This window comes from Pantherophis guttatus, chromosome 1, assembly GCF_059756535.1.
Source record: "Pantherophis guttatus breed Tessera chromosome 1, ASM5975653v1, whole genome shotgun sequence".
In the NCBI taxonomy this organism is placed as follows: domain Eukaryota; kingdom Metazoa; phylum Chordata; class Lepidosauria; order Squamata; family Colubridae; genus Pantherophis; species Pantherophis guttatus.
The window spans coordinates 193,200,307-193,227,301 of NC_142063.1; the positions used below are offsets into that span (position 1 = coordinate 193,200,307).

The 26,995-nt window shown below is 41.6% G+C and overlaps 1 protein-coding gene across 1 annotated transcript in view; it reads right to left on the reverse strand.

Moving 5' to 3' along the window:
* The window catches only part of SPRED2 (sprouty related EVH1 domain containing 2), an 89,851-nt gene extending 64,612 nt beyond the window's left edge, over positions 1-25,239 (reverse strand). Inside the window, exon 1 of the mRNA XM_034432436.3 lies at positions 23,874-25,239. Within this exon, the coding sequence (XP_034288327.1) occupies positions 23,874-23,899 (26 nt within the window). The 5' untranslated portion in view covers positions 23,900-25,239. The remainder of the gene's footprint in view (positions 1-23,873) is intronic.
* Between the last annotated feature and the right edge of the window lie 1,756 nt (positions 25,240-26,995).

Genomic DNA, 26,995 nt, shown 5'->3' on the forward strand with positions numbered 1-26,995 from the left:
GTTTTAACAATGTTACAAGCGTTAACGATCACTTTCACTAATAAGTTTCGATTTCACGCCCTCAGGCGCCATTTTTTTCCTTTTTAAACGGAGTTAAAGATCAGTACTTGCGTTTTTTGTTCTCCTGATCTGCTCTGCCAGCATCCAAAGTCCAAATTTCTTATAATCCTTAAAATTGCATTGCTGGTGTAGTTGCGATGCCTCAGTCTGCATAAAGCAGACTCATCCCGGATCCGGAGCAACTGAAGGGCTTTCAGGGAGCTCTCACCCTGCAAACCCCAGGCTTAAAAAGAAAAACATGGGGGTCTAGGGGAGCTCTATCCAGACCCTTCTGCTCTTCTCTCCCCCTTTTTCCCTGGGGGAGATTTTCGAGCTGCTAGACAGCTGATTTTCGCTGTTCTAGTGGCTAACGGAATCACGGGGCTTGAGCTCCTGAAGGAGCGTCCATCAGCGTGCCTTTGTAGCTCTAATCTAAATTCTTGATCAGTTCAATAGAAAGATAGTAGATAGCAGATTGAGTTGTTCAAAAAAAGTATCTGCAATTCAAACTACCGTATTTTTTGGAGTATAAGATTAGTTTTTGGGGAGGAAAATAAGAAAAAAGCTGATTGATGGGTGGATCAGCCTCCCAGAATACCCCCAATCAGCTGTTCCCAGAGGTGAATTTTAGCAACAGGTTCCTTGGTTGTGAGCCTTGCTTTTTTTTGCTTTTTTTCCTGCCTCTGAAAGCCTCCAAAACAGAGCTTCAGAAAAAAACCCTCTGAAGCTCTGTTTGGGGGCTTCTTTTCTGAAGCTTAGTTTCTGATGCTTTTTTCAGCCTCTGAAACCTCTGTTTGAGAAGCTAGGCAGGGCTACACTCAGAGTGTAAGACGCACCCAGATTTTCACCCTCTTTTTTGGGGGAAAAAGGTGTGACTTATACTCCGAAAAATACGATACAATGAAAAGACACAGAAATATAGATCTGTTAGCAAGCATTGGTCAAAGACACTGGTGCACCAGGCATAGAAATGTCACGTTCAGGTATCCAGACATATGAAATGTTTTTGAATATAAGTAGCTTGGGTTGGTAGCTGGTCTGTTGGTCTGTATGCTTTGAATTCAAAGTGCACTGATGATGTCTCCTCGAATGGTGACGAAACGTTTGCAACCAAATTGCCAAGCTCGGAGCTCAGACCAGCAGCCCATCTAGACATATATTTTCTCTAAGATTGGAGTTTATTGCTGAAACTTTGGATTAATGCTAAAAATAAGTCTCTTACTGCTTCTACATCAAGCTCTGATACCGATAAATCAATATTATTACGCAATGGTGAACACAGAACTCATCTGGTAAGAGTATCCAATGCTTTAAGAGTAATAAAAAGAGGTAAACTAGCCTCTGTTGGTTTGGCTACCAATGCAAGAGTATATAAAGCAGGTTTCCCCTTGCCACTCAAGGTATGCAGACTGCCAGCCTTCTGGATTGAAGGGCAGAATAAAAAAAGAAAGCTACAATATCACTCATGTTGGCAGTAGTGTGCCATGGAAACAAGCTACATTGCCATGGAGACTACCTGCTCCTGGCACATGGTTGGCATTGAAGGAGAGGACAGAAAGAATTAGTTTAGGAGTTTATCATGTTTCTTAATAGATACAGGGCTGAACTATGGCAATGCCATGATATTTACATGCACTAATAATGTGGAGAAGAGCACGACGTAAATTGGTCAAGCAATGTTTATATGCATCTACTTGGAAATACAATGAATTCAGGATTGTTGGGATTCAGGATTTTCCCCCCTCAATTGTATGTAGAATTCTTTATAGAATAGAATTCTTTATTGGCCAAGTGTGATTGGACACACAAGGAATTTGTCTTGGTGCATACACTCTCAGTGTACATAAAAGAAAAGATACATTCGTCAAGAACCATAAGGTACAACACTTAATGATAGTCATAGGGTACAAATAAGCAATCAAATCATATTAGGAAACAGTTTGTTTCCTAATGTATGTTGCAAATACTCAAATTTCAGCACATTAGTTATCTCCCTGCAGAGAACTGCAGTAGTTCCATTTATATGACTGGTAAATAAACTATTGGAGAACCATGCCACTGGCATTGACAGATTTTTCAGCACACATAGAACAACCACTGTGCAAGACTTTTGTTCTCTGCTAGGACTATCCTAACTAAACTCAGTCAGAAATAGTGGCATACTGCCTTTAAAACAATGAAACTTTCACTGTTCCCAACCTACAGGACAGTACTTGTCCACGTAAGTACTCAACTATCTACTCCACTGCTGTTATAAAGAGGCCATCCTCATACTGAAAAGAGTAGCTTGCACAGAAATCCTGTACTTCATTCACTTGTTTATGGTCTACTTTAGCAATAGTGTACATCAGGTAACATGGTTATAAAACTTGCTATCCATCAACACCTTTGGGGTAGCTAGCAATGTTCACATCAGTTATCAAGATACTTTAAATCTGATTTAAAAGCTAGTTTGACAATGCAGTACAACCCATTAAATGGCTAACGGGAGCCACATTCAAACAAACCATATGTCTATGAACAAAAACTGGTGGGTACATATCTGAGGATTCCACTGTGAAAATGAAATTCATTATGCAATTCCCAATGTCTACTCTTGTAGGATCAAACCACAGCCCTGGTCTGAAGAAAGTCTGAAAAATCAAATATCCTTAAATGCAAAAAAACAAAAACAAAACAAAAACAGTTTTGTTGATGTTTACATTTGTGAATCCTGAAACTAAGCATGAACCTCACCTATTTCCTAATAGTATACTAAGCATTGAGATAGCTCATATCCAGTTGCAAAAATCCCTTACTTCATTTCAATAATCCTTCCAGGAACCTTGTAAAGTGAGTCAGGAGGTGAGGATAGTAGCCTCACACATTCTGGTATGGGGTGAGGTTAGCCAGGCTACAAATCTGACAAGAGTAACACCATAAACAGCATGTGGCAATACTATAATGCCTCCCATCTTTCATACAGAGAAGTTATACATTCACAAAGATACACTCACTGCTGGTATGTTACAAGTACAAAAACCTCCATTTGGGAAGTGGTGGGGGAGGGAGTTTTCTCTTAGCAAATCCCTTGCCAAATGTTTCATATTCTTAAAGTGATCAAGACACACATTCAGGCTGTATTCTTTGTTGTTGTGTAGAAGAATATATTGGTTACAATATCATGTTATTGTCCTGTCCTATTTTTTTTTTCTTCAGACAGTTTGCCAAATGCAGATGTGCCAAGTATAATGATAGAAAGTGTTGCTTATGCTAATGAACTTTCAGGATGCTAAATTAAAAAAAAAAGATGCTTTGTTGATATTTGCAGACTATCTCAATCCCATAGCCAAAAAAAATGCACTTTTTGCTGCGGTTAACAAGCTGTATTTCTGCAGTGAATCTACATATTTGCTGACCTCAGCTCCATGGCTGTCATGTTGGCAGGCTAAACTGCCATTGTGTGCTATGAAAAGTTTTTAAAAGTTTTAGTTATTTTTTTTTTAGTCTACTTTTATGAGGATGTATGCTAGATAGCATTCTTGTACTCTTCCATTGCATTTCTGGCCCTCTCACATAAAATAGTTGAGCAAGGACTTATTTCAATTTTTCTGTGGCAGCATACTGGAATTTTTGAATGTTCTAATAAAACATTCCAAGCAGGATTATTTTGTTTCAGTTTAGCATTTTTTAAAAAAAAATAATAATAATACGGGCATGCCCCTTAAGTTTACCTTCCAATATTTAAAATAGTTCATTCTAAGAAATAGGGGAACTCCTATTTGGGAACTCCCTTATTCGGCATAAACTTCTTACTGAAAGTTACTGGAGAGTGGGAAGGCCACAGAACAGCGAGAGGATGCTTCAAGGACCATTTTCAAATCTCGAGGACACAGAATATCTGGAATGAAATTATAGCTCCAAAAAAGACACTACCAAAACAAAACAAAACAATGTTTAATAGTTCCCATTACTACTCAGTAGTATTTTAAATTAATGCTGCAATATTCCCTAGTGATAATATCCATATAGATACTTTAGGCTACACATTTTTACTTTGTTTTTGAAAAACCTGACACAAAAAGCTTATATGGATCTTTCTGTGTTGCATTTCTCTCTTGAAAAACACCACCATTCCCCCCTCCCCTCCCCATACTCAACAGTATTATACAACATGGAGCAATAAGATTTTTTTTTTTTAAACCAATATGGCATTAATTAGAAAAATCCACATTCTCTTCTGGTACTCTTCCGGGCACAAAAATTCAACCAAACAAACCCCCTTCAACACAACATTCAAATGTATAAAGGATATATTACCATCTATTTTTACAACTTTGAATTGCTGGAAGCAGAACTGCAATTTGCAACTGAAAACAAATACTTATAGATACAAACTGATGGGAACATTAAAACCAAGCCTCCCTTAAACATCCAGGTTAGCACCTTTCTTATTCTCAGCATAGCTTTCAATTCAAGCTCTACTAAATAGGCAAGAGATAAGATACATCTCTTCTTTATGTATCTTATACATGTAATAAAGATGTTAATGCTCACCATCTTAACACATGGTCTATAACCCATTTGTTTTTCCCTGATGGATACATGTTCGGATATGCTCTTGTAGAATTCTAATAAAATCAGACTTCATATTCCCCTCAATGATGGCAATTTGTCCAGGTTCTCAAGAAGAAAAGAATCCTAAAATCACCATCTTACCACCTCCATGTCTAACAACTGGCAATTTGACATGCAATGTTTCGCTTTTGACAAACATAATACCCAAAAACATAGTCTGAGGTCTGAAGGGCTACCCAGAGTCTTTTTGGCAAGCCTGAATATGACATTTCTAATGAAAGGGCTGCAGCTATTTTGCAAAGGGTTTGCAAAACCAGGTTTTGAAACCTACTATGAGTAGTCGGAATTTTGCATCTTCTAATTTTTAGGTTTTTCTTACTATATGCATAATAAAAAATAAGAAATTTGTGAAATAATTAAAACTTTCAAAATTTGATTGTAATTCAAAAAGTTTTAGGCTATTTCCACATTCAATTTCATGTTCCACTGACAAGGGATAGGACCGTGATGGCGAACCTATGGTACGCATGCCAGAAGTGGCACGCAGAGCCATCTCTCTGGGCACACCAGCCATCACCCGTTGCTCTTCCAGATTCTGGTGTGGGAAACCGGAAGCATGGGAAACCAGAAGAGCAGCTCCCAGGAGCGCATGCGCATGCCAGGAAGCTGAGCTTCTGGTGCCTGCATAAAGGCGTGCCAGAAACCGGAATACCAGGTGATTGGTGCACATGCGCATGCCGGAAGCTGGAAGCTCAGCTACCTGGCGTGCGCATGCACGCCGGGGGAACTGCTCTTCTGGTTTCTGGAGCTCCCGCATATACACACCGGCGAGCTGCTCTTCCGGTGCTCCCCTACATGCACACCCACGCTCCCGTTTCGGCACTTGGTGCCGAAAAAGTTTGCCAACACTGGGATAGGACATGAGACAATCAGAAAAAAAAATATATCTGGGGCCCAGCTATTACAGTCTACTCTATTTGAGGGTTAATGCATTCACCACCTTTATGAGTATTGCTTCAACTTGCAAATCTCTCTCTCACACGCACCTTTATATGTTACAGCTTGAATTCTTAGCAACCCTAGATCAGCTCCAGGGCATGAACGTTTTATTCATCGCCTATATAAACAGTCAGATTCTTTTCAAGTGTTAAAATGCAGGCCATGAATCTTCCCCATCTTCCTCCCTAAAAGCTCTTAAAATTACATTGTTAAAACTTGTTTGTGGAAAACATAAGCTGGGAGGGGGCTTATGTTTATAGGCCTTCCTTCATTTCTGATGATTACTGCCCTGAATTCTTTTTTTTTTTTTTTAATAAAAAGCATAAGAATGGTAGAGAAAGAATCTCCTAAATTTAAATAACTGGAGAACACAAGTTGACTTCTTATGGCCTGGACTGTTCCCTCAAACTTTTAAACCATATCAAGATCTTTGGAGCAAAAGTAATCCACCATGAGAACATAATTAGAATAGCCAATCATTAATGTAATGTGTAGTTTATGTCTTATTTCAGATCTGCCCAATGATACTCTTAGAGGCTGCAATTCAGGCCAAATCACATTGCTACCTTCATTTATCAACTATTTCATGGGTAACCTAAGCACAAGTCCCATCCAGTTATTATATTCCCTGCAGTATTTCAATCCTTTAGTGAGCCAAAAAATCTCCCTGGATATCTCCCTCAACAACCCATCATTCCAGCCGCTCTCATACCAGCTCTTAATTTCTTTTCCAGTAAAACTACTGTAAAGGATTCATTTAAGCATTTTCTCCTAGTCACTCTTCACCATAATTTTCTATAATCCTAGCCATAATTTCATATAATTGTAAGGAGCATCTCCCTAAAATGCAATAATGGCTTTGTGCGTTTGCCATGTTAACCATCCCTGGAGGGATGATATCCTTCCTTTTCTCTGAACATGATTTCCCTTCTTTGCAAAAAGGCCACCCTTCACAACCAACTGGAGTGTTAATAGCGAACTGACACAAGAGATCCACTCAGCCACATATTAATTTCTAGGGCGGTGCAGTGATCCAGATTCAAAGGGGGAAAAGCTGATTCAGAGCGTGTGGGGGCATTTAAGTCGCTGTTGATGGCTTCTTAAAGAAGTAGCATCTTTTCCTGGCCTCAATCATATAGTTCCTGGCAGACTCGGGAAATTAGACATTTAAACTGGTTCCAGCAGGTCTCTCTCTCTCTCTCTCTCTCTCTCTCTCTCTCTCTCTCTCTCTCTCTCTCTCTCACACACACACACACACACACACACACACACACACACACTTTTCCTCTTTGAACCCAGGTCACTATACAGTGATCTTTACTAGCATGTTTGAGATAGAAACTAAATTGTATGTTGCAAAAAAAATTCTAGTTACCAAAATCTTTCAAGCATCTATCAAATATGCTATGGCCATGCTGCTTTGATGGCAAAACTGGACTATGCTGCAGTTTATTTATTTATTTCGTTAAATTGATTTGCCACCTATCTCACTGTGGGGCTACTCTAGGTGGCTTGCAACAAAAAGAAATGTAAACAAAACAGAAGTAAAACAATAAACAAAACTTTGAAATAAATAATGAAAATGAGAATACATCAATATAACAAAAGATGGAGAATGGGTGGGGAGGGCACGGAGGTGGAGTCTGCCATCAACAAAGCAGTCACCTCCAGTGTGGAACTCCCCCACTGGATCCTCAAGGCCAACTGGCAGCCTCTTATGGAAGTATAGGAGGGTTGGGGCAGGACCCCTCTCGATAAAGAGACTGCGGGGAAGAGAAGCAGCCAGGCTGCTGTTGCCATTGGAGTGGGGTGGGATGTGTTGGGCCATGAGATGTGTGTCTTTCCTTTCAAGCTCCGTTGCTTTCCTTGCCGTTGTGTCCAGGGAAACATGCTGTAAAAGAAAACCTTCTCGCGAGTTCGAGAAGTTTAATTGAACTTACAAGAAGGCTTTCTTTTACAGCGTGTTTCCTTGGACACAATGGCTTCTCACCCGCCCTGTCACCCCCAAATTGCATCCCTAAAGGGGGCAGGTGGCTAAGCGAGGGGCAGGAGCCCTGTCATGCCTGGCGAGGGGGGGGGAGAAGAGACGGCAAGGGGAGCCACATCTTGCTCCACATGTCTCACTTCTCCCCTGCCCCACCTGCCACCCTTCTCAATAAAGAGACAGTGGGGAAGGGAAGCAGCTGTTGCCATTGGGGTGGGGTGGGACGTGTTGGGCTGCTCGGCCGGCATGAAGAACAGGGAGGGGAGGCGATGGCAGCGACGGGACATCCAGTTCCACACTTGCTGCCTCCTGTACCCCCCAAAATAATAAGACCCCCAATATTAAGGCCAAACCCTTATGGGGGGGGTGTCAAAAGAAAATAAGACTCTGTCTTATTTTCAGGGAAACACGGTATTCCATTAAGGGTTTAAACCAACACCTTGAACTGCACCCGGAAGCAGACCGGTAGCCAGTGAAGTTTATGGAACAGAGGTGTAATGGGGGAGGGGAGGGGGGTGTCCAAAGACTTCTCTTTTTGCTGCACTTTGCTGAAACTTCCAAGTGGATTTCAAGGGAAGCCCCATGTGGAATGCATTGCAGTAGTCCAGACAAGAGATGACCAGGGCTTGAGTAAACTGAGCGCAGAGGGTCATGATCCAGGAAAGGTCACAGATGGGTTATGTTTATACCATGTCCACTATAAAAGCCTCTTTCCAAGTATTTAATGTAAACCTTTGCATGCTCTTCTGTTGTGTTTGATTGTTTCAGGTATTTAGGACAAATTCAGTTGCCCTGCTTTTACTAAACAATTAGCAACACAGGCAATTCATGATTTCAGACCAGTTGCTTAGCTAATATAACCATTCAAAGTTATGACAAACACAACAAAAGCTACTTATGACCTGGTTCTGAAGTTATGACAGTCACACACCTCCCACAGTTGCATGACTGCGTTTTGGATGCTGAGCAAGCAGCCTGCATTTAGGGCTATTTGCAGCATCCTAGACTCACATAACTGTGATTTGCAACAGTTTTGTTGGAAACAGGCAGTTACTTCTTTGGCAGCATTTCTGGCAAAAAGCACTCATAGTGAACACCACCACATTCATTTAATGACCTCCACCACAAGAAAAGGGTGTAAAATCCTGGTAGTCATGTGATGACCTGCTTTACAATGGTCATGATTTACAATGGTAATTGCCAGGCTCAATTTTGGTCGTAAATTGTTCTTTCTCTTCTAATTTCAAATCGGTCAGTATTCATTCCATGATAATGGGACTATTCAATTCATTGCCTCGTTTCTATTTAAAAATTTGCTATGTATACAGATAATCAAGTTTGGGTGGGTGAATGAATATTCATTCAATTCATCATATTACTCTTTCTGAGACCATATATAGAAAATAAGTGCAAGGACAATATAAGTCATATTCTTAGATTTGTCCTAGCTTAAAATAATTCAGTTTAATTGAATCAGGTTCTTGTTTCTGTGTGTCTAATAGTTTTATTTCTTTGGCATATGAATTTTATCTTAAAGGATAAATAATTCTATTTTGTAAAGATTAAGTGGCTGTGTTTCTTTTAAAACACTTGTAAAAGGAGATTATCTAGAACAAGCATTATACCATGTACCCTTATATACATCTTATCTATAAATTCACTCTTCTCTTTTCTTTACAGCACTAGCCATAGGCTATGTTCACACAAACTGCTAAGGAAATTACTGATTAGTTTTGATTATCATCTTAAACCAAATAATAACTATGCTTAAGAAACCATGACTTAGTGCAGGTTTGATTTGGCCTATGGGTTGTTTAGATCTGAGCCATAGGGCTGCTCTGGAAACAGCAAAGGATCGGCCCACGCTGCCTCTGCCAGCGAAAACTGAGTTCGGGACTGCCCTCCCGAGCTCTTTTTTCACTGGCAGGGGGCTGCAGGCAGTGGTGAAATCTAAAATTTATTACTACCGGTTCTGTGGGCATGGCTTGGGGGGGGGGGTTAATGTGACTGGGTGGGCGTGGCCAACTTTTTTTTTCCTTTTAAAACCATTTTTTCTACAACCTCTTCAGTGAAGAGGTTGTAAAAAAATGCTTTTAAAAGGTTCTGACAATCCCAGCTGAGTTGCCTGATCAGCAAAGGCTTTTTTTCTTTTAAAAGCCTCTGCCAATCAGGCAACTCAGCTGGGATCGTCAGAGGCTTTTTAAAGCATTTTTTCTACAACCTCTTCGGAGGATCCCAGCTGAGCTGCGCGATCATCAGAGGCTTTTTTTTTTACTTTTAAAAGCATTTTTTCTGCTGAAGAGGTTGTAGAAAAAATGCTTTTAAAAGTTAAAAAAAAAAGCTTCTGATGATCACGCAGCTCAGCTGGGCATGGGGGGGGGGAGGGATTTTTGCTACCAGTTCTCCGAACCACCAGCCTCCATCGCTACCGGATTGGGCTATTTGGTCCAAACTGGGAGCATTTTACCCCTGGCTGCAGGAGGCTATCACAGCTGAAAACAGATGTCAAGCTGGCCATGCCCCCTCCCCCCCGAGGTCAAACACAACCCTGATGTGGCCCTCAATGAAATCAAATATGACACCCCTGACTTAGTGCAATGTGTGAGGCAGTTCACGGTGTAACATATTCTACTCCATGCAGCCTTAATTCTTCATTATGTCCAATTCTGCTTATTGCACTAAGCTTCTTGACTTCATCTTGTCATGGGAATCTGCCCATTGTGCTTCATAAATCATTATATGCGTCTTAGCATGCTATGCAAATCCAGCCCCAACAACAAAAGTTTAATACATGACATGAATTATGGACAGTGAATTTGCACATGTGAAGAGTAGGGCAGCAGAGCAACTCAGATGCCTCAAGTCCCATGAACGAACTATGGTTCCGCTACTTAGAAATAGCACAGCCGCATCAACTCTGCAAGCTGCCAAGACAGGTAACCTCTAATTCCAATTAAATTTATGAGTTTGACTCATGGTCACCATGTATCTTCTTGGCAATGATACCAAAGTGGTTTCTCACTGCTTCCCAACCTAGATTGTAGGCTCTGGACTTTCCTGGTGTTTTTCAATGCAAATACTAATCAATAACAACTCTGATTAGTGTTTTTTTTTTCCTGAAATCACCGATGTTGGCCATGGGCAAGGTTAAAGAATTAAGCTCAGTTCTTGGTGATAACTTTGCTAGATGGCCTGAAGGCACTCCTGACTTGGAATACTGCATCAGGATGTACTTTGTAAGGCTGCTTGGGGCAGTGTTTCTCAGCCATCATATCTTAAATCTCATCACGGTCGAAAGTACAGGGTTCTACCTAGCCAGAAACAAAAACTCAGCTTTTCCAAGGTAGGCATATGTAAGCTTACAGGCATCCTTTGACTTACGACTGCTTGCTTAGTGATGATTTGAAAGTTATGCTAGACCTCCCTAGGGATACTTGCAATGCAGTTCTGAAGCTTTGACAGCTGGTCTATATTTACGGCTATTTGCGGCATGCCATGGTTACGTATTACAGCATTTTCTCACAAAACCAGCATTTACTTTCATTTTTCAGCAAACCCAGCCATAGCAAGCCATTTGTTCACTTTACAACTATGGTGTTATGTTAGTGGTCACTTAACAACTGCTGGAAAAAAAGATCATAAAATCAGGTTGGTTATGGGGTGACTTGTTTTATGAACATCATGACTTAACGACCATAATGGGCAGACTGTAAAATCTCCATTCCCACCCCATTCCAGGGGAAGGATACTGTAAAATCTCCATTCCCTCCCTATCAGATGGGACTTGGGAAGCAGAGAATAGATGGGGGCAGGGACAGTCAGAGGTAGTATTTACCGGTTCTCCGAATTACTCAAAATTCCCACTACCGGTTCTCCAAAACTGGTCAGAACCTAATGAATACCACCTCTGTACTACATTTACCAGGTACAATGAGCTTTAAGAACATGAACATGACAGTGAGGATGCTGACAATAATTTTAACAGCCCTAATTGTAAAAGTGAGTTCTATTTTATTTTTGCTCTTAAATGAAAATCTTTTAGAAACTGTTTCAGTCCTGGACTCCAGAAAACTCATTGCTGATTGATATATTCGATTCTCTTGGCCTAAAACAAAGCAAAGCTAATTCCCCATATTATTCGAGAAAGGGAGTGAAGTGCTAAAATGATTATGATACGGATTCAGGAACATTCTTTAAAAACATTTTCAACTATCTGATTTTTTTTTTTTTTTTTGCGAGGGGTGAACCATTATGGTGAACTGATATTCCTCTAGAATACGCTGTGGATGAAAATGGCACCCAACTGTAGGATTCAGGCTGCTGAAATCTCTCTGGATTAAAGAGAAATCACAAGATTACCCACATGTATTCCATACAAAGTTTCTTTCTTTTTTCTGTAAGCAGGTGGCCGGAACTGCATTTTTGTGGTCTGCTTGTGATTAGCTGGGAGTCACAGGATTCCATCATGCTTACAGCCACTAATGTTGCCCATATGGATTTTATGTTCAACTGAAGCTGATCTCTTAATCACTTTAGATTTAATGTTTCCCCTTTTGACTGTTTTTCTTAAAAATAAACATTGAGAAACTTCCGACCGGTTTTATTGAAATCACCAGTTGAGACTCCTTTAATCCCTTTTTTTAAAAAAAAGTTGAAATACAACTTGTACATTTTAACATGTACAGCAAAAAGATGGTTATTTTTTCTTTTTTCCCCTTTTTCTACACTTTCTATACTTTTATTTTTTAAATGTATTTCTACATTATGTAGTTGTATTAGTTCTATTTGTGTGATACAATATTTAATAAAATTATGAGGAAAAACGAAATATTTTGGGCACTGTGGCATTATATATGAGAGAAAAAAGGGGAGAGGAGCAGAATGGATATGTAATACCTCTACTGAATACTGACCATTAGACAATTACAGAATAGCAAGGCTTATATGGGTAGCTTCAATGCACCATAGGAAAACTGATCATATAGCAAGCAATTCTTGAACAAATATACCTTGTAATTATAATGAAGCAGGAAGGATAATTCTGGGATATTTCCTCATACTTTGGCTCTGCTCACACCCTTTCTCTGAACTCTGTCTTTGTGATGAACATCTTCCCATCAATGAAAGGGGGTGCTCAAGTTATGCCCATGTTGGCACTTACTCTCAATCTGAACTGTTCAATTATGCCTGTCTTCGGAGAAAAAAACTTAAAAGGTGTCATGAACCATAGTACTGTTAGTATTGCACACATACAACTAAACTTGCGAGTGATGTTCTTTACCACAAACCTTGGTGGAAACAATCACCAGTCCAAAGAAATAACAGGGGTTCCACCAATTTATCCAAAGTCAGAGGATTTGTAAAGCTAGACTTTACATTTATTTTGTGTTTATTTTTATTTTGTAATCAAATGCCCTCTTGGCACCCTGTAGTTTAAACAGTCCGCAATGAGCTGGATTTTTGTCCTGGAGATAAGGCAATTCAACAATTGTCACACTTACACTTCCCAGGACTGTGTTTCCTGCCTTAAAAGCAGAGACTGATGTCATGGCAGCAGGACACAGCAGGGGCCCAAGCTACACAGCCAAATCTCACGATGATAAATAGAGCTGGGTAGTAATCGCCACTCCAAAGCCATTCATAATATTTCATAAGGAACTGCTGCCTGTGAATGGGAGATAAAACTGATGCTGCAAAGCCATCGGAAATAATATGAACAAGCACAAAGCTGAACTCTGGAACCAATGAGGAAAGTGGTGCATGAAATATCTTCTTGCCAAAGGGAAAAAAGCTGTAGAAGGCAGCTGCTGAAGCCCATGTCCTCCCACTCATGTAACAGAAGCTTCATGCATCAAGAGATATCTTGGTTTTGAAGTGTTTTTAAAAAGCTGAGATAAAAGCTAGCCGGCTAAGAGATACTGAAGTCCCCATTCATATCTCACTTTAGCCAAGAATTCACTGAGGTGGTCTTAAGAAAGCGCCTTGCCTTTCATCCATGTAGGGCAGTAAGTGCAGCCTGTGCTGCTTAAGGACACAAAAGCAAAATAAAAGCTACATGGAACATGTCAAACTCTGTTGTAGAGCATTGGTCCTTTTTACATAGTTTCAAGCATGTATTGATTAATCCTATTTCTCTTATCAACTTTGCATATAATACAATTATTAACAGTAAACAAAAGAGCCTTCTTTTCAATATCTTGCAGCCTTCAAGATCGGGGGTCCCCAACCCCTGGTCTGTGGACCAGCACGGGTTCTCGGCATGCCAGAAACTGGGCTGTGCAAACAAGTGAAGCCCCATTTGCGGGATGCAAGCAAAACCACGCCCCCTCCGATCCGTGGAAAAACCAGTCCCTGGTGCCCAAAAGGTTGGGGGCCACTGTTCTAGATAACAGTCTGAAACTGACTTGTTACTGCAGATTCCTAAGCAGTTCCCATTTCCCCATTATCCTTCTAGGGATCTAGTAGATTTACTTGTCAATTCATTATTTATGGTTGGAATTGATACTGTGTTTCCTTGCACTTAAGTATTTATGGGAGGAGCCGACATCATCCTACTGTTCTTGCATCCTCTTGCAAATAGTCTAGTGAGAAGGAGGTATTTCTGCTGGTATACAGAATGAGAAAAGAGCTGAGGAAAAAAAAATAGGAGTACTTAAATGTTTGTGAAAGGGGAACTGGAATTCTGAGAATTCAAATCCAATTTTTATGAGCTGCTGTGAGGTTAGCATCACAAAAGAAAGCTAGAAAGGGAACTAGAAATCAAACCACAAGCCTGATTCAGACACAACACTAACAAAGTATGGCACTTAAGAACAAACGTTTTATATATTCTTTATGTCTCTTGTTGTAGTTAAAAAATCTCAGAAGCGTAATTTGTGAACGTAGATTGTAATATTAATTAATTATTTATTTATTAGTTCAATTTATATGCCGCCTTCCTCCGAAGACTCAGGGCAGTTTACAATGCACTTATAGCAATAGCCTTCATTCTTTTGTATATACCTGCTTATTAGGGCTTTTTGGTCCCCCCATAAGCGGTGTTTCTACAAAGTCAGCTTATTGCCCCCACAATCCGGGTCCTCAGTTTACCTACCTCGGAAGGATGGAAGGCTGAGTCAACCGTCACCTTGAGCCTGGTGAGATTTGAACTTGCACTAATTGCAGGCAGCTGGCAGCTAAGTGCTACATAACAGCACTTAGTCCGCTGCACCACCAAGATGCATATACAATATATACAATACGACAGCTAATATCTAGACCTCTCATAGATCATTTTATCTGAAACATGAATATAAAGAACAAATTAAGGAAAAAGAACTGTATGATTTTCTATTAGCAGATTTTTGGATGTTTTTTATTAGCCAAGAGAACAGTGACCATGGATAGCTTTCTCAATTATTTTCTTAATTCACAAGAAAACATATTGGTCTTTTTATATTGTTTTGGCACAAATTATTTCTAGCTACTTTACTTTTGAAAGGAGCACACAATAAACTTTTTAAAACATTAGAACAATATAATCATTCTATAGCAGCAACATAGCATTTACAAACTTATAAAGAGCAACAGGCAATTATTCTGACTAAATTTCATGATTATATTGCTTGTCAGCTACATTCTGCACAGTACAATGACTAACTAGGATTCCAAAACAAGTTCCTCTATAAGCAGCATATCTTCAACCCAAACATCTGTTTTTCACATGTGAGATTGGGAGTCCATTAAAGGATTCATAATGAGAAGCTTCCCCCCCCTCACTTTCTGAGGCACAGCCGAATTCCATTATACTCTAAGCAAGTCAAGTATGTTTGGGTAGAAGTTTCTGACATTTACCTTTTTATGTAAATTGTTATTGCTTATTTTTTCTACTCTTAGACACTTGAGCTCCTGCTCAAGTGAGCATCAAGTGGAAACACTCCCTTTAACCTATAATTCTCTTCACTTAGGTTTACTAAGTAGTTTTGTTAGGATAGCAATAGCAATAGTACTTAGACTTATATATCACTTCACATTGCTTTACAGCCTTCTCTAAGCGGTTTACAGAACCAGCATATTGCCACCAACAATCTGGCTCCTCATTTTACCGACCTTGGAAGGATAGAAGGCTGAGTCAACCTTGAGCCGGTGAGACTCGAACTGCTGAACTGCTGGCAGTCAGCAGAATTAGCCTGCAGTACTGCATTCTAACCACTGTGCCACCACGGCTCTTAAGTGGACAATAGAATTTTTCTGGCTAGGTTCCTGTCACTATGGATTCCAAATCAAAAGTGGGCTTAGAACATTTTTTTCATAATTCAGTTCTTTAGAGCAATTTCCTTCCTCATTTCCCCCTTGTTTATCGGCAAGGCCAAAACCAGAGACATTTGACTAATTATGACTTAAATGATATAGGTTATGATGCAAGGGAGCCTGGTTCTCCTACAAATAAGGTAACACCGTAGCTGAGGCTAGGAAAGTTGTTGTCTCAGAGAGAAACCTCCCAATGTGCAAACTTAAATTTATTGAAATCAGTATAACTACCATGGCCAATATTCATATATGAGATATTAATCAGCTTACAGTTGCGTGATGGGGAAAAAAACTTTAGTAAGGAGAGGGTGTGTGCAAATATTTATATGTGCTTATATCTTTATCTTGCATACTCAAGGCTATTCCACAATTTGCTCAGTAAGAAGCCAAAAGAAGTAGAGAATATGGGAACACTGCAAGAGATAAAGTACGTACAACCTGCAGACCAGAAAGTCTCCTTGGTACAAATCTATTTGTCCATCCTTCATTTCGGTGTCAGGGTGGTTAATACAACAAGGTTGTGAACAAAAGGCTGTGCAAACCAGACCACTTCCAAAATCTGGCCAAGAAAACCACAAGAACTTGCCCAGGTAATCACTAGGAGTCGATATAGACTCAAAAAGCTCTCAGATATCTGTCATTATATTAGTAAAGGTAAAAGTTCCCCTCACACATATGTGCTAATCGTTCCCGACTCTAGGGGGCAGTGCTCATCTCTGTTTCAAAGTCGAAGAGCCAGCTCTGTCCGAAGATGTCTCTGTGGTCATGTGGCCAGTATGACTAAACACCAAAGGCGCACGGAACGCTGTTACCTTCCCACCAAAGGTGGTCCCTATTTTTCTACTTGTATTTTTTATGTGCTTTCAAACTGCTAGGTTGGCAGAAGCTGGGACAAGTAACGGAAGCTTACCCCGTTACGCGGCACTAGGGATTCAAACCGCTGAACTGCCGACCTTTTGATTGGCAAGCTCAGCATCTTAGTCACTGAGCCACCGTGCCCCCGGCATTACATTAGTTGCCTTTTATTCACAATACCCTTCCTCTGGAGTCTTCTGAGATGCTCAATTAGAATTTTTATCAACCTAATATCCATGTTGGCCTGAAGCAATCATTTAATACATCAGGTGGGCTCCAGACTGGGAATGGCTTATATTCTTCATGTTCAAGATTTGCAATTAATTTAAGGTGATTTGGGTACTTGGTGCAAATCTAATACCAGTAAAGAGAGAAAGGGATTCTAAAAGCATCAGATCTAATAATAAATTTTCCCAAATGCCCTTTAACAAAAACCTTCCCAGCAATTTAGCAACGTTGTTGCCATTTTCTCCAACAGAAAACAACTCAAAAGTTATTAGGTGCAGGTGTTACTCATTAAAAACAATAGAGGTGTGCAGAACATTAAACATTCCATCAGAGACCAGATTTCTGAGCCTAGAAGAGCTTCTATGCACCACAGGTAGGAGAAGGAAACACACTTTTTTTTACACTGGACCTCAGCCAAAAATGTGCATACATACATTGTCCCACAAAGGAAAGCCTACATATCATCTTGGTTTTATTCCAAGCAGCTCAAAGTAGCATACATATATAGCAAGCTTCAAGACCAAAACTGTATGAATTCAGATACATTCTATAAACTCTCCCATTTTTAAAAAATGCTTCTTTCATATCACACAGGAAATTCCCATGGGCAAGAACGTACTTGCCACATACAGAAACCTTACACTGGGCAGCTTTGCAGTCTACAGAAAACGGAGCCAAGGCAGGGGATATTCATGAGGTCCCTGGTAAGTTAGTTGAGTGTATGTTTGCATGGGAAAGAGAATGAGCAGGCAAGAGACAGACATAAACACTGTTGAGACACATATACAACAACCCTACTGATGATGTTGAATGGTACAATTCCTCCAGTATCTAAATGCATGCAACTCAATTTTCATTTATATCTTCAACTATAGATTGTAATAATACTACAGCTTATTTTTTTTCCCTGTTAAAAACTTCTTAAACATTAAACCCTAAAGCACAAAACAAGGTTAGGACTGATATTGATACGACAAGTTTGTTTTGAAGGAATATACTGACTCTGAGGGTGTCACTCTAAAATAAGATGTGGGATTGCAATCTGACATTTAATTTTACACTGGAAAGGGGATAGATGAAATGGTAACCACCAAATTAAATGCTGGATGACAATCACAATTTGAAGGTATGAAATATCTAAAAGGAAACTTGCATAACCACTGCAAGGGGCACAGAAGGGACTTTTACACTCCGCAATCCAATAGTCATTTATCTGCAAACTCTTGAGCTGTATTTAATAGGACTTTCTACTAAGGCATGCATACATTTCTTCTGTTATATATTTTCCTCATTGTTGCCTTAGTGATATTAATGTTAGACGTCTATATTTTTCCAACTGGAATATTTTAGTACTATGTTACTGACTTCAAAATGTTTTAATGTTCGACACATTTCAGTGGTTCAGCTTAGGTGGCTGAAATATAAATATCAAAACAGTTTTATTTGTTAATCAAATTTATATAGCTGTCCATCTTACCAAAGGCAGCTCTGGATGGTGCATAATATAGTACAATGATGGCTAACTTTTTTGCCATTGCATGCCAGGAAGGGGGGGGTCGCGCACAGGTATGCCCACACCCATAATTCTACGTGCCCCGCCCCCACGCATGCGTGCATGACCCCCCCCGCTCCTGGCATGCGATGGCCCGGTAGGCCCGTTTTTCTTTCTCACCTGGCTCCAGGGCCTCTCTAGGAGTCTGGGGAGGGTGAAAACGGCCTTCCCCATGCCCCCTGGAGGACCTCCGGAGGCTGAAAACGGGCCATTTGACAACTTCCAGTCCCACCAGAGCTGAGCTCGCGTGCCACCTGTGGTACGCATGCCAGAGGTTCGCCATCATGGATATAGTACATAGCTGTACTGAGTTGTGCTGAGACAATCAACTGAGATTCCTAAGATTTATATACTCAGTGCTGCAGGACAGAGATATTCAAACTTTTTCAGGCAGTGGAACCATTAGTTAATGTATTGATATGTTCTCAAAATCTGATTGAAAGGCACAGCTCTTAGTGATAGAAAACTGGCTGATAAAGTTCTGTGGAACAATTTTGAAATACCCTACTCTAGATGGTAACTTCCTGGCCAATAATGATATAATCAGTTTCTAAAAATTTGATATATATATATATATATATCAGAAAATAAAATAAAACTGACCAATAATTGCATTTTTCTAACCTACTATTTAAGTGGCATGATGGTAATACAATTAGTCCTCAATGTACGACCACAATTGAGCCCAAAATTTCTATGGCTAAGTGAAACACTTGTTAAGTGAATTTGCTCCATTTTACGACATTTCTTGCCTACAGTTGTTAAGTGAATCACTGTAGTTGTTAAGTTAGTAACCCAGTTGTTAAGTGAATCTGGTTTCTCCATTGACTTTACTTGTCAGAAGGTTGCAAAAGGGGATCACATGCCCCCAAGATACAGCAACAGTCATAACTATGAATCATTTGCCAAGCATCTGAATTTTGATCGTGTGTGTGTGTGTGTGTGTGTGTGATGTGTGTGTGCTGCAATGGTGATAAGTGTGAAAAATGGTCGTAAGTCACTTTTTTCCAGTGCCGTTGTAACTTTGAAGAGTCACTAAATGAACTGTTGTAAGTCGAGGACTACCTGTATTAAATTTAAACCCTCAAAATCCTCATGTCATTAGAGAGGAACTTGGGAAAACATTGGCAAAAATGGTTGCTTGGAGGCTAAAGAAATGGGGATAGCTTAGTTTTCAAATATAATCACCATGTTTATGGTACCCAAACCACAATACTAAAAACAAACAATGTAAGATAGCTGTAGCCCATTTGCAACATAGTTCATTATGCATTGTCAATATGACTCTGTTGCTATACATATCTGCTCATCCTAATTTTACCATTTCTGGGAGTTGGATATGTATGCTTTTATTACAGCATGTTCTATCTACATTATAAACAAATGCTAAAAACTGTGATTTGCAGCAGACAAATCTCCTAACCTCCTTGCTGCCAGGACTAAAATAGTTCTTGCCATAGGTGGAAATGACTAGGCTATTGTTTATATCCTCATCTTGCATCTCTGCCAAACAGGTTTGTGTCAAACTGCCTTCTAGAAAAGGGTCAAGGAGATTTGCAGGCATCTTGGCCCGAACCTGTGTCTTTTGCCAAAATATAAAGTACAACATAAGCACCTTGCTGAAGGTATTATTCATAGGTTTCTGTATAGGTAGTCCTCGATTTATGACCACACTTTAGCCCAAAATTTGTTAAGTGAAACATCTGTTAAGTGAATTTTGCTCCATTTTATTACCATTCTTGCCACAGTTGTTAAGTGAATCACTGCAATTGATAATTTAGCAACCCGGTTGTTAAATTAATCTGGCTTCCCCATTGACTTTGCTTGTCTGAATGTTGCAAAATGTGACCACATGACCTTGGGATACAGCAATAGTCATAAGTATGAACCAGTTGCCAAGCATCTGAATTTTGATCACATCATCATGGGTTGTAACTGTGAAAAATGGTCATAAGTCATTCTTTTCAGTGCCGTTGTAACTTTGAACAGTCACTAAATGAACTGTTGTAAGTTGAGGACTATTTGTATTTTATTTGGCTCTTCGTTTAGGCTACATTACCAAGTAAATGGAATTCTTCACTCCAATGAGCACTAGTTTCAATTAAGGATTAAGCCACCAAGGTAAGTAAAAACATTTGACAACTACTAGACAACCCTGTTGGGTTCACATTTCAGATATATTTTCTTATCTAAACAGAGGAACAGAATGAACATTGATAAAAGATTCATGGGAATGGGAGCAACTTCCCAGTTCCTGCTGGCTTCCATATGGACCTTCCTTATGGGAAGCTTGCAGGAAGCACTGGACATAACAGTCACATAACTGCAGCAGGATTGTGATGCTGAAGTGGCCACAACGTTGTCAAACTTCAATCCCACAAGAGTCATGGGTCCCAGTTTTGGGATGCATTCTGTGTAAATCAGCCTCTTTGAGGTTCCCTGGTTCAAATATTGTTGCCTTATGATTTATTTTCAAATCTAAAATATGGAAGCACAACACTGAAATATACTACAAATTAAAATATATGACATTAGCTCATCCCCGCCCAAGAAATACAAGGACTTCACTTCTTAGCTTCTATCTTCCGCTCATTAAAAATGGAGCTTTTTTTTTCAACTCAATAGTTCCAGTTGTTCCATATTTCTCACTTTGGTGGTAGGGAGAGGGGAGAGAAAGAGGGAAGTAACAAGGGGAAGATACGGTGCTGCCAAGGTACTGCAGAGCCAGGATTTTAAAGTTGTCTTCTATGAGGCTTTTTCAGTTTCCCATTCTAAGAAAAACTAGGACAGCCAGTCTAAAAACAGCTATTCTATGCCTAATGCCTATCCAGACATCATGTACCCAAGTCACTATGTCCAGAAGCTCTCTGAGAAATCCTGCAAGTTGCAACCTAAGTACAATTGCCAAGGAGCTGCTAAGAGTATTGTGAACACTGAACAGCCTATTGACAACATGACCTAATACCAGTATCATTTCAGGGCCTGAACCCATTTTGTCTCACTTGGGATGTGCACACACAATATAGTATTTTTTGTTTATTTTATTGTGTGTGTGTGTGTTGCCTTCAAATCAGTGTTTGTCTCCTGGCAGCTGCCACAACTACTGTACTGTAGTCTCTGCAGTTTGCTTGGCAAAGTTTTTCATAAGTGGTTTGTCCTTGCCTCCTTTCTAGGACTGGGAGACAGTGACTGGCCCAAGGTCACCTAGCTGGCTTGGTGCCCAAGGCGGGACTGGAACTCAAGTCTCCTGGCCTTAATCACTACATCAAATCTTACATTGAACTACTATTCACTGAATTAGTCCAGATTCACACAGTATACTGAGCCATAAATTTCCCATACAACAAGACACAAACTAATGAACTGCATTTTAGCTTAGCAAACTCGATCTTGCTGTTTCCAGCCACGGGTTTTTTTTTTGTGTGTGTGTGTGCTTTGCAAGGTTGGGCTCACAGCTGTGTGGCAGCTGCAGATTATATACAGATTGCAGGTGCAAGGAATATTGAAGCACTCTAAACTATTCTGAAATAGTCCATCTTTGTCATGCTGGGCCATAAACCGGCAAAGGCATTTATGTAAGAGTTGCTCTTTCCCACTCTGGCTCTCTCTCTCTCTCTCTCTCCCCCCACCCTTCCCATTTCCACAAAACTGAATTAGCAACAGCTACATCCTCTCCACGGATGTTCATTTGAAACCCTCATCATCAACCCCTTTACATTAGAAAAATAAGAAAAAAAAGTGTGAGTCACTTCCCATTTCCAGAATGCAAGAGATGCTTTCTTTTCGGGCGAGAAGCACTATTTAGAGAAAACCCATTTCCTAATCTTTCAGAAGTCTTTTCTTATTCTCCCTCCTCCCCCACGTTTCGCCAACGATTCAAGAAAGGTAAAGGACAGGCCGGCAGCCAGCGAGCGAAGGAGCGAGCCAGCGATCGAGTGAATGAACGAAGGCTGAAGGTTACCGGATTTATGAATGTCAGGATCATGTGACAACAACGGGAACCTGTCTTATTCACAAAAAAAAAAAAAAAAAAAAAAAAGGCAGAAAAAGAATCCAACCATATGCAGCCGTAGGGAGCAGAAACAGCTTCGCCCCAGTCAGACAGCGAGAGGCACTTATAGCCCTTGCGGGCGAGCCGGGTCACCTTTAACCACCAGTAGCCCAGGGAGCCGCACCCCGCCAGCCAGGCAATTTTAAAAGAACGCCGTGCCTCAAAGGAGAGGCGCGGTAGCAGGGAGATTAAGTGTAGTCTGGAAGCACGCTGAGAGGGATTTGCTTGGAAGTTAGCTAACTTTTGCGGGCGAAGGCGATCGTTAATGGTTTCTCCCGCTGTCTCCTCGGCCGCCCACCTCCATTTCTTCAGTTTAGACTCTCACACAACAAGCGACGGCCCCGACCGGCTGCAAGGCTAACAATGAGCTGAAAGCAGCGAGGCGGCCGTGCCTAAAATTCTATCCCTGCCCCCCCTCCTCACCTCCCCCCCCCGGCCAGCTTCAGAGTCAACCAAGGCCCAGGCAGGCAAGCACCGTGGCGATCCGCTCTCCCCCCCCTCGCCGTCACCGAGCGGAGGGGGGGGAGGGAGGTGGAGGAGAAAGGAGACCCGAAGCCTCCCTCCACTCCCCCATCTGGCAGCCCGAAGCCGCCTTGCAACAGCGATCAACCCTTTTCCCTCCCTTCCTCTCCCTCCCCACTTTCCCGAGATGGCTCTCCCTCTCTCTCCCACGGTCCGAGCAGACTCCTGGCCTCGAATGGTGTTTTTTTATGAATGGAAATGTGGTATGCAAATGAGAGCAAGTCAAGAAAAAAAAAAGAAAAGAAATGGCGGATGTGAATGCTGCAAAAAAAAAAAAAACTAGGCAGGGGAGAAGTGAAAGGGGGGCAGAGAAAAGGGGGGGGGGAACTGGCATCAATAGTGACCCTCAATCTTACAGAGCGAGCAGCATGAAGAGGAGGAATGGAGAGAAGTAAGGCGGGGGGTGGAGGGAAGCCCGTCTTAGACGGATCCCGAAAAAAAGTCCATCAATACTTCTCTCCGCCTTCTCGCCCCCCTTTTGCCAGAAGGGAGCTGGGTTAACATTCCCTCTTCCAAACACAGCAGGCTTGCAGAACTGGGGCGCTGCGCGCCCTGCGCCAACCTCTCGAGCAACGCCGAGAAGTGGGGCGCTGGGAAGGCGAAGGCTCCCGGGCGAGGCGACCCAGACGTGGGATAACCGCAAAGCTTGCACTTCTTTTTGCGATCGCCCGGGCACCGAGGCAAGGCGGCTATACGGGAGAAAAGCTCGCCACGACCACACCGAGCACCTCCCCTCGCCAGATGTTTACAAGCATGCTGCTCCCCCTCCCCCCCCTTTCAGCTCGTCGGACACTTACTCGTCTGGATGGGTTTCCTCGGTCATTTTCTCCTTCTCAAAAATTCATCCCCCGCCGCGGGCAGCCGGGCAGCACCTCTTCATTTTTCTTTTTCTTTTTTTCTCCCCCCCCCCCTCAGCTTCACATCGAGGGCAAAGAGAGGGAGAGAGCCGATCGAGCTGGAAGGATGCGGGGAAAGAGACCGCCTCGGCTTCGCTGGAAAGCAAGCGGGCGGGCGGAGGGGGGGGGAGAAGGGGGCAGGGATGGGGAGGGAAAAGGAAGGAAGCCAGGCAGTTTGCTAAGGCCTCGTTGGCTGCCAAAGCGCAGGGCTGCGAGAGAGACGAGACCTGCGACGGAAGGGCGCTCAGCGCGCGGGAAGGCAGCGGGGCGCCGCGTCGGCCAACGCGCCCGGATGGTGCTGCAGCCGGCGGCCCCGTCCGAGCCCCATCTCTGTCTCTTTTACTCCATGTTGGATTCTTAGCCGCCACCGCCAACAGGAGGAGGAAGCTGGGCGGAAGCGATGACGTTATCCGAGCAGCCCAGCTGCTTTCGGGGAGGGAGAAAGGCAGGCAGGCAGGCAAGGCGCCAGCTAGTTTCCCTCCCTCAAGATGGTTGGGAGCGAGGAGCCACCGTCCAGGCGCAGAAGAAAGCGGAGGCCACTCCGCCCGGGGGCTTTGCGCAAAAAACAACAACAACCCCTCGCGATCCGCCGCTCCTGCCCCGAGGCCTCACGAATCGCCGCTGGGATCTCTTGCGCCAGGCAGGGAGATGCGTCGGGGAGTCCTTCGGCCCCTTCTCCAGCCCTTCATCCGTGCAGCCGGCGGCCTCCGTCGTCTTGGCGGGGCGGCGCGGGAGCGAAGGTTTTTGAAGGCCCGCCTTTGCTGCAGGTCCGTGGGACCCGCGCGACGGGCGGCCCGGCGTCCGAGAAAGCGCTTTTGAGCGCGTGCAGAAGGGGTGTGTGTTTACGTGTTTTGAATGGCAGAAGACGCGTTCCACGTGGCTCTCGAGCAGAAGTCGAGCAAACATTAGGCGCTCGGTAACACCTTCCTTCCCTTAATCAGAAAACATGGCTTTCTGACACACTCTTTAACCTACGTTGCTAGAGAAACAGGAGCAGAATTACTTAAGTTTAAAACCGGAGTCCGAAGACCCGAGCAATCTAATGCAAGGATATAGTTTCCTTCACGCTTGCCAATACTTCAACTGTCCTTCCCTTCCCCTTCCTTTCCTCGTAAGGAGAGCCCACTGATCTAGGATGCTGTATTTCAGGGGCAATGAGCAAATGGAAAAGTAATCTTCACTATGATGCCATAGGTTTAGTGAAAATACTGTCTGACCAGAAAAACAGAGTAATCTCTCAACTTCCTCACCTGGGTTTCCCCAAATTGCTGGACCATCTCCCACATTCCCAACTCAACAGGTTAAAAAATAGGGGAATTTTAAGGATATCTTGGAGAAAGCAGCACTGGCAACTCAGTAGAACTGTTTGATGGATGCTCCTTGGGAAATTCCAGAGATAAAATAATTCCTTTCAAACCCAAGCAAAGCTGTACCATTAATACTCTTCATATGCACATATATATTGTCCTCAATAACGGCTTTTATTCTTCAAGCCAAGATTAATACTCATTAATACCTGTATTGACAATAAGACATGCACATTGTGGAAATCAGCATGAATGGTTGGTTGATATAATGTCTGAAACCTGAAGAAAATATTTTCCAACTTCAAATTGCTTTATACAAAGTAGAAAACTAAATAAAGCAAAGATCAGTGTAACTTCCCCCACATGTGTTCAGTTTCACATTTCTTCTGGTGTGTTTCTTTTGAAAAGGAGGAGGATTTATGAGGATAATGAGAAGCAAATCAAGAGTATTTAACATCAATGAACTTGTGATAAAAAAAAAAAACTTGAAAGGAGTTAATGACAAGAATTAAAGCAATGTCTAGCATTGAGCTAAAACCCCCCAAAACGTTAGTTCAATATCCAGGTTTTACAGCAGCAATTTTAGTCTCCTCAATTGATAAAAACAAATAAATGACTTCAATTGAAAAGTTAATACTAAAGGTTAGCAAAATTTAGCAATTATAGCAAAATTCTCTAGCAAGATTGTTTCCTTTACAATTTGCAATTGCAAATGACTCCAACACATCTTTTACTATTACCAGGGTTTTTTGCTACTTACGTAGTGATTGGGGGGGAGCCATTGTTCCAATGGTGCTAAATAAATGTCATAATGAATATAAAACGGACAGTAGCATGCTGATAGGGTCAAGTGTTTCATAATAATCTGTATATGTCATAAAAGCTTGTAACTGCCATCTTCGCTACTCAAATGGACATATTGTTTCTAGTTCTTTTAAGTCAAGTTTAAAAGAGACTTCTCCAAAGGCGTGATATATACAGAATTTCATACTAATAAAGTATGATTGCTATGCATTTTAAGCAAACACCATACATAGTTATTATTAGAAAATAGGCAATTTTCTAAACTTCACATGAATGAACAGGTAGTCCTCGATTTATGACTACAATTCAGCTCAGAATTTCTATTGCTAAGTGGGACATTTGTTAAGTGAATTTTGCCCCATTCTATGACCTTTCTTGCCGCAGTTGTTAAGTGAATCACTGCAGTTATTAAATTAGTAACACGGTTGTTAAGTTTCCCATTGAGTTTGCTTGTCAGAAGGTCGCAAAAGGGGATCACATGACATTGCAACAGTCATAAATGTGAATCGCGGTCCAAGCGCCTGAATTTTAATCACGTGACCATGGGGATGCTGTAATGGTGGTAAGTCTGAAAAGCGGGCATAGGTCACTTTTTTCAGTGCTGCTGTAACTTCGAATGGTCACTAAATGAACTGTTGTAAGTCGATGTCTAACTGTACAGTGGTGCCTCCTGTGACTAGCACCTTAGGATTAGTTATGGGCAATGACTTTAAGGAGTAAACAGCATACCTTGCCCATGTGCTTGTCAAAAATGATAAAAACGTCTGATGTGCTTTAATAAGGACGTAATTCCTTTATAAGAGCAGAGTTGCTTAATTTATAAGACGTTGTTTCAGATTTGTCCTCTGAATCAGATCTGATGGCAGTTAATGAAATTAAAGGGGCTCCAGTCACTCTAATAGTGTACAGTAA